Source organism: Charadrius vociferus, unplaced genomic scaffold (genome assembly GCF_000708025.1).
Source record: "Charadrius vociferus isolate BGI_N301 unplaced genomic scaffold, ASM70802v2 scaffold613, whole genome shotgun sequence".
NCBI classification, from domain to species: domain Eukaryota; kingdom Metazoa; phylum Chordata; class Aves; order Charadriiformes; family Charadriidae; genus Charadrius; species Charadrius vociferus.
Genome location: NW_009647757.1, coordinates 1,221,405 through 1,229,981, shown reverse-complemented (window position 1 = coordinate 1,229,981; position 8,577 = coordinate 1,221,405). Strand labels below are relative to the sequence as shown.

The 8,577-nt window shown below is 36.1% G+C and overlaps 1 protein-coding gene across 1 annotated transcript; it reads right to left on the bottom strand.

Annotated features, from left to right (window-relative positions):
- Positions 1-203: 203 nt before the first annotated feature.
- Positions 204-7,571, bottom strand: SRSF10 (serine/arginine-rich splicing factor 10). The gene is made up of 6 exons (XM_009882242.1): positions 7,561-7,571; positions 6,567-6,671; positions 4,736-4,833; positions 2,928-3,090; positions 2,582-2,635; positions 204-2,406 (listed from the first exon to the last, which is right to left on the bottom strand). The coding sequence occupies exons 1-6, from the start codon at positions 7,569-7,571 to the stop codon at positions 2,109-2,111; spliced, it is 729 nt and encodes a 242-aa protein (XP_009880544.1). The 3' UTR covers positions 204-2,108.
- Between the last annotated feature and the right edge of the window lie 1,006 nt (positions 7,572-8,577).

The following is an 8,577-nucleotide window of genomic DNA, read 5'->3' as shown; positions in this document are numbered from 1 at the left end:
CTAAAACATATGTTATCATTCTTATTTTGTCTAGTACCCCTTTAAAAATGTGAAATGATACTTATTCAGACATTAAACGATAAATTCCTGACTTTACTGAAATACCATAGTAAGGATTTTACTCCGTAAGGGATGCATAGCTCTACTCCTAACCATGCTCTGGAGTCAAATTCTAAAGCTACAATAATTCCAGTGGATCAGTATTTCCTTCATTTTTTTATTACAGCATGTTTGCTAAATTTACAGCAAGCAGAAAATAAGCTGGGTCTTTAGTTATTTTGATCAAAACATTGATGTTTTAAAGGTAGTACACAATATTCGTTAAAAAGAACATATAAAAATACCTTTTTAGAAGCCTCTATAAGAAAGGAAATACAAAGTTTAATCCCACAACTTTCCTCTGCTAGAGCTGCACGCTACTGCTACAGTTTTAAATAGACTTTTTGCTGTTTTTAAACTATACATCCAGGAAAGTCTACAAAATTAAAGGAACGTGCATATAAATGATTGCATAGCAGAACATGAACATTAACTGCAAACAGTAAAGAAAAAGTTAGAAATACTATCAAATGTACAAAGATTCTAGAATCAACCCCCTAAGCACGTTCCACCGCCAGTATTTAAAAGCCATCTGCGTTTCTTCAAAGGCCCTGCTGAAAACACTAAAACCAAAACCTAAAATATTTCTCTAAAAAGGAACTTTGTGAAATCAATGTCTTTATACGCTGCTACTACATAAGACAGCAAGGAACACTAGGTGTTTGAGGCTGGCTTTGGAAGGTAAATAGAAAAAAACAACGCCAAAAGCCGTTTTCATAACAAAGTATCTTGCCTTCTAGAGAAATACTGGTAAGATTACACACTGGTTTTGTTATTTTTCACATTCAATTTACTAAATATACTGTATTAGTGATAAACTAAATAGCTAGAGATGCAGCTCTTGTTCATATCCAACTTCAAACATTTGTTCTTAAGTAAAATGAAATCTTGTAACCGAACCACTATCCGTTCTGAGGAAGCAGTGATTCAGACTTGCTTGACCAAATACTTTTTGATGTGTAAAAGCAAGCCTTTGTTACTCAGGAAGAGAGATGGCTACAGTTTTACACCTATGAATACACCAACTAACCACAGGAGTCATTGGCATAAAAGTTTAGTTCTTATATACTGTACACACACAACTTGAAACAATCTACTTGTATCTAACAGCAGGAAAACTAAGCAATTTTATGGTTAACTGCTCACTAAAATTTAGAATAGATACAAAAACTGCATAAAATGTACACACAACCTAATATTTAGTTGCTCTGCCATTTGCTGAAATCGGAATTTAATTTTCCATTTCAATGTGGTTTTCTTTCCTCGCACATTTAGTACTAGCAGCCAGGTCAAAAGCCGTGAAGCCTCTATCCTGACAGGTCACGACACTGCACAGTCTCTGATTGAGCTCCCAAGACCAACTCTCTCCCCATGTAGTACATGCAATGTTAGTACCATCCCTCCAGATGGCAGGGTTAAAGAGAAATCTCAGAACCATCTCTCCATCGAGCTCCATTTACCAACCTACTTGTGTCAGTGGGCATGGAGAACACGGAAACCTGCCTTTGAACAATGGAAACATAGAATTGCCAGTCTGCATTTCGCAGCAGTCAGTGTTGCACTACAGCTGTCCAGTTTTCCGTTTTATCACAAAGTTTAGCCTTAAAGAACAAGTTAAACAGTTGGTTTAACTGTTCAGCACAAACTGGTACCAATTTCTCTATGGGTATGACATTTTTTAATAGGACAATGTTGCAAGTTACGATCAATCAAGTCATCACCAATATCTAAGCATTAAAAATGCAAATCTTTACAAAAATATACATAGAGACACCACAACCAAATCAGTAGCTGCCCATGACATTTAACCAAGTGGACACTCTCTCTCTCTCTCTCTCTCTCTCAGTGGCTTCTCAACACTGTTTTAATTTTAACCATTGTCGGCTACAGGGAAAACTGACAAAGAAATATTTTTTAGCACTGTTGCAACATCATATTCCTGATAATTTAAGTAAACTGAACTGTGTGTAAATGAATCTTACATGCCTAAAAACAACATGGATACACTGTTAGTGGCCACTGGACTTGGGACTAGTCCACGACCTTGATCTGGATTTTGACCTAGATCTAGAGTGTGATCTTGACTGTGATTTGGATCTAGCTGGTTCTTTTTTTCTCGACTCCTTTTCATATCTTGAGCTGGACTTATAGTGTGTTTTAGAATCTGTTTTAGAGGTGCCTCTAGATTTGGTGTGAGATGCAGACCTAGACCGTGATTTAGCCTTCATTTCTTTCTTGGGCTGTGACTTGGATCGTGATCTTGAATTGGACTTAGATCTTGAAAAAGATCGATTGCGGTGTTTGAACCTATCAGAATAAAGGGGAGAGAGGAGATTTGAATGTAAAAACACTATTCTTAGACATCTAGTACATTAAAAATTGTTTACCGTTTTTTTTTTTCAGGAGAAACTTTTTTTAAACCTATAGTTAAAGGAATACAGTCATCTAGTTTTCAATTTAAAGGGTGTAAAAAGTAGTTTACCTATCATTGTCCGAATGGCTTCTGCTACGACGAGGTCTTCCAGTAGGTCTACTGCTAAAAAGGTACATCAGAAAAAGTAAACGGTGACAAATACCTATGTATACAAATGCTTAATAAATTATTTTTCAAGCTGTGCGTTTGCTTTTAGTTATTCTTCAAAGCAGCACAGAATCATTTCATTCAATATTTCCGACTTGATGTAGCATGCAAGATACGTAACTCCCGCAAGTAATTACAAAGTGAATATAGAAAAAGAGTATTCAAAATTTAGACAATTAAGGTCAACGTGGTGTTTCTCCTCCCACAGACTGCTGTGCAGTTGAAGCCAAACACACACAACACTTACTTTCTGGGACTATACGATCTTCTATAGCTGTAATCAAAAGAACGACTTCTAGATCGTCTCCTTTCGTAACTCCGACTTCTAGATCGCCTATATCTGTCATAGTCATCGTAACGAGAAGAACTGTATAGGTTTCTCCCTTCCTTGGCTTTCATTTGATTTGGTGCTGTAAAAAATAGCAATATTTAACATTTTAAATTAAAAAAGACACCCCACTTTTCTTTCAGTGACACTACAAATCCATATACTTGGTATTGAGCAGAAAGCCTAATTCATGATTCTTGCAGAGACGTTTATGAAAAGGACAGGTGAGAGATTGCTGTATGCCATTTGCTTTTTGCTGCTTTAACCACTGAACAAAAATTAATGAAGCCTTGTGGGCATTACAAATCTAGGGGAAAAAAACAAACAAAAAAACCCCCGCAAAAACAGTAAGAAAGGACTAATGCTCCACACAACCAGAACAGAGAACTCGCTAAGGTGATTTCGGGCCACCTGCCAGCTGGTGTGACAGGCCAAACCCATGACTGAAACATTCTAACATTCCTGAATTTACTCAGTGAAAGTTAACAGGGAATTAATTAAACACTCACTTTCTTGACTACACAGCACCGTGCATTACACCCGATCCACAGTTGTCTTTAATGATTAAGACAGCTTATACAGAGGCAGCAATGGATGCCACACAAAGTTTGACTCTGAAAGTACTCCCCCTGTCAGTACAACATTGCACATTCACTCTGTAGCTTAGTTATCAAAACAATTAAGAATGATGAATGAAATTATTAGTCTTCTGTTGTATTTTCTCTAAGCAGCATAGCTATCTTTCCTTTACATTAAATCCCATTCTCATTCAAACCCAAAGACCGTGTTCAAAGTATTTTAAACATATTGTGCTGTGATGAACACCATCTTTACTCAATAGCTACAATTTTTATGTTTTAAGAGCTGTTGTTTACAACACTAAGGTAGATTTAGTTAATTTTTGTTCAGAAATGGGAAGAAATCCCAATGTTTATATACAGGACAGAAGCTTGTCCTTCAGAGCATATAACTTCCATTAACTTCAATAAAAGTTAAATGTGCGCATTTGAAGGAAACCTACACAGTTCGGTTGTTTCTTTCATAGCTTTAACTGCAAGATCTTTAAGGCACTTTTACTCCCAGGCTGCACATAAGTATTAAAGTCATGTTTTAGATCAACAAGTATATGTTAGGTTTACCAACTCCATGTTTTATTTTTATATAATATCTAACTATATATTAAGAATATGTATATGAATTACAGATAGAAGAGATGCAAGTTCTCTTTACAGAAGAGTTTTCTGTTTCAGAAAATAAGACTTCTGTTCCAGGTTGAACTGAGACACCTTGAAATTTACTTTTATCTTGAAGCCAAATTAAAATGAAAATATTACCTCAATCCTGGAAATTGGACTGCATTGGGAAATGTCAACACAGAATCACTAACCCGCTTCCAACACAATATAAACATTGCAATACATTAAAACTGGGCTACTCATTTTGACAGGGGGAATTTTCAAGTGTGTTTCTGCAAAGAAAGCTTGGTAGAGCTGCACAGAAAGGTCTTAAGAATTTTCAGCTAGCAGCAAGAATCAGATTGTGGTAAGTGACCGTTACACTTAGTTATCTGTTTTTAATTAAAATGAGTCATTAATAGTTACCAAATAAAAAGCAAAACATCCACATACTATTTATATACAAGTAAGAACACATCACAACAATTAATAACACATGTAATGTTGCCTGGCACTAAACATTAAGGCTAAAATCATAGTCTGATGAAACACATGCAACCTGTGCAAACTGGATTTCTATTTGCCGACCACAAATCCACTTTCGATCCAAATTATGGAGAGCATCTTCTGCATCACGGACATCTTCAAATGTGGTGAGTGTTAAGGTACTTGGGAATTTGAGTAGTTTACAGATTTGGTATTTAAAATAAAAAAAAAGTTATTTCCTAATTTTACTTTTTGGTTTGTGTTTTGTTTTTTTGTTTAAGTTCTTTTGGTCATGGTACATTTAAATTAACCACCAGCTATCTGCCAACTCCTATAATAAAATTAAAATCTCATAATATGACTGTGAACTTATCAGCAAGCATTTGCTATGTGATACTTTAACTTTTTCCTTCTCCCACTTGTACTTATGCAAGGAAAAAAAAAAAAAAAGAGGTATCCTTTTCAAAATATATTTGTTAATGGTCACTCAGTTCTCTTCACTACATTGACTTTACTAAAATTAAACCCTAGTTCTTAAATTAAGTTCAGCATACCAACAGTAAATTCAACATGTGTCTATTAATTTTAGAATTGGGATAAAGCTTTCCTTTTTTTTCCACCAACTTTTTTAAGTTTAAGTTATGTAATGCCATGGACATGTATACAGACCTTCAACAGCCTGAGATAAAAAGCATACACTAAAACCGCTACACTCTCAGTCAGGTCAGCTGTTCAGTAACACAGACATTACTAATTTTAATCTGCGAGATTGACCACTACTGTAATTCACACACCTTTCAGCTATGTGACCTGAAAGAACGAATTGCCTTTCTCCTTGTAGCAACTCAGTTCATCATCAGCACCATCTACGCAGAAAATAAACTATGACGTTGCAGGTATATATCCTGATAAACCAGAATGCACTTTCATTCAAGACCACAGTTACAGTAGCACTCACAAGAGAAATATTACAGGTTTTGTCAATGGACTAAACCAGAATCATTCATCAAATTACTGCTTACGTGACAAACAGAAGAAAAGCTGTTATTCTGTAGGATACATCAGGTATGACTCCTTTAATCTTGGCCACCATTCAACTTCATCTTGACCTTTAACTCTTTAAGTGCTTGTCAGAAGGACTTGTCATGAGATGCTTGGCCAAAAATGACAGATGGCTTTATCTTTTACTTTGAAAAACAACCTTTTCCCCCTTTTGTAGATAAAGCGAAGCTTTGTCTCCCATTATGGCTTGTCCTTCTTCCAGCTTTTCTTTATTTTTTCTTTTCCCAAACTCTCCCTTCTCTTCAAGCCTGATCCTTAAGAGGTCTTTGGCTTGTCTACTTGCCTTAATTGTTGAACTCTACTCTAAAGGTTCTTTCATGCTTTCTCTTTGGGGTCGCCATTACTGTACAGCTTTACATTCTGAGGCAACAACAGAGGACAGTAAATTAGGGGACAATATTAAAGAAAGAAGTTCACCTCATTTTTTATACAAACTGATTTTGATCAAGTGATTCCAATTTCCATTTGTTAAATTAACAATGAATACCAGCCACAGTTTGCTAAGCACAAGTTTACTTACAAACCAGTGATAATAAACACGTGCTAGACAATTTTGAGTCAGCAATAAATTTTCATTTAAATCATATAGTATTAATTTCAGTGACATAAGCAAGCTTTTATATTACTGGACTTGATTTAAGTTTCGCAAAAAGGCAAAGAACAATTGAGAGAAGTTAATCTTCAAAAATAATGAAACACCACAATATAAGTAAGACACTTATTAGATACAACACAAAAGTAAACTGCTTTTTCATTTAGATTTGTTACCTCTTACACAAACTTGAATTTCAAACTTCAACACCCCTCACTAATCAGCCATCTGAAGAAAGGATATTGAACATAAGCAAATCCTCTGGGACGACGAGTGTAGAAGTCAAGTGGAACGTATACATCAACTATAGGCCCATAACGACCAAATTCACGGCGCAAGTCTTCAGACCTAGAATATTACAAATATCTTATATGTTTTTTCACTATTTGAGGTGTTAAAAAACATCCACCAAATAAGAATTAATAACGTAACAAATTTAAAACTTTACAATCAATATGGCCACCCATCTCTTTGGAAGCAATTGGTAGAGGATGCATGTAGCAAAACATTTTGGGAAAAAAAAAAAGTGTTTGAGCAGTTCATTGTTAAGCAACACAAGAGGCTTTTCCGAAACACTCAAGACTCAGGATGCTTAAGATATACGCTGGCATTTAGAAACCAGTGTTCAGCATAACTCTACAATAGAAGCGTAAACTGAGAAATGATGCATATTAGTGAATACAATGCAGGATGTACTAGCAAAGGTGTGCAGAAAGAGAAAAGAAAACCCTAAGAATTATTGTTATTCAAGTACCTCACGCAACTCTTGTCAATGATTTTGCAACATGCAGACATCAACTTTAAGATCCAAATAAACAGTACGAGAATAAACCAGTCACACAAACTCATTTCCATAGAATAATCAATACTTACAACCACATCAAATAGAACAAAACTTGAGTGAGCAACCATTCATGCCCTTAGGATAGCTTTTCCAAAGAGGTGGCTTTAAGAGAGCTGAGCACGAAAACTGTTGAACAGATCTGTAACTATACTTAGAAGAACTACTGTCTCCTCAACAGAGAGGTTTCTTAATCACATCAGTGTCTTTACATGTATTTTTGTGTCATTTGAGGACAATAACCTGTATGAGAAAGACTGATGTAACACCATATTTATGTGGTATGAAAGAGTTACTACTATTTATTTCTCTTTCTCATTGGTTGGGAAAGAATCTGCAGCGCATATAGTCAATGATGGCAGAAGGCAACTACGACAACCAACAGCAACATCTCACAATGAAACCATCTCCAAGAAGAATGTACTGTCTAATCACAAGCTTATGGTGAAAGCCTGAATAAGACCCATGTTATTTTAGAAAGTTTGGAAGCAACAGTCCTCCCTGACTGTTCTTACAGTAAAATAAACTACCAGAAAGAGGTCAGAAAAATTCAAACACACAAAAATTAATTTGAAACTATTCACACTTTTGACTACAATAAGGTTCTTAATTCATTCCATTGTGCCAACGGTACTGTTATTTGCTGAACAATTTCGGTGCATGCTGCCCAGGCAGCAAGTTCAAAAAACTCATCCTTGCATTTTATACAACTAGACCTTACAGGGACTTCTATAAAATTTATACAGTAATTAACATCATAAGAGTGCTCTAACTCACACATGCATTCTATACTGATATGCTCTATAAATGTTTCATAGCTGATAAACACAAAAGGGATACGATAAACTGCAAAACCGAAATGGAGAAATCTAGCAGTTTATTAAAAATACCCAAACAATAAATAAGAACCCGTGCAATACCCACTTTTAATTATTTCAATTCGCTGTAAAAAGTTACTTCACTGACTTGCTGCACATATTCAGTCCTTACAGAATTTTGCTACAATACAGTTACGGAGAAAAAGCATTGTTTCACACACACACACACCCCCACTCTATAGTGAGTGTCATAAGAGGAGACCGTACATAACCGTTAATGCAATAACATTCCACCCGAACTGGCAGCAATTACCATACTAACGGAACCAACCACGCTATGAATTTTGGGGACACCCACAGCAAACGCACTGTTTTCGCCCTTCTAGTAACAATCGCTGTATTTCAAAAGAGCATTCAACGCTTCAGGGGCCGCTGAGCATCGCTAAGGGGCCCGGGCGGCCATCCCTCAAGCGGGCTGGCAAATCCCGCCTCGATTTCCCGCTGGACAAACTCAAACGCGGGGACGAGAGTTTCACTTTCTCGCGGCCCAGCTTTGTTCTCTCTGGACGTTGTTTTGAAACTGATCCTCGTGGAG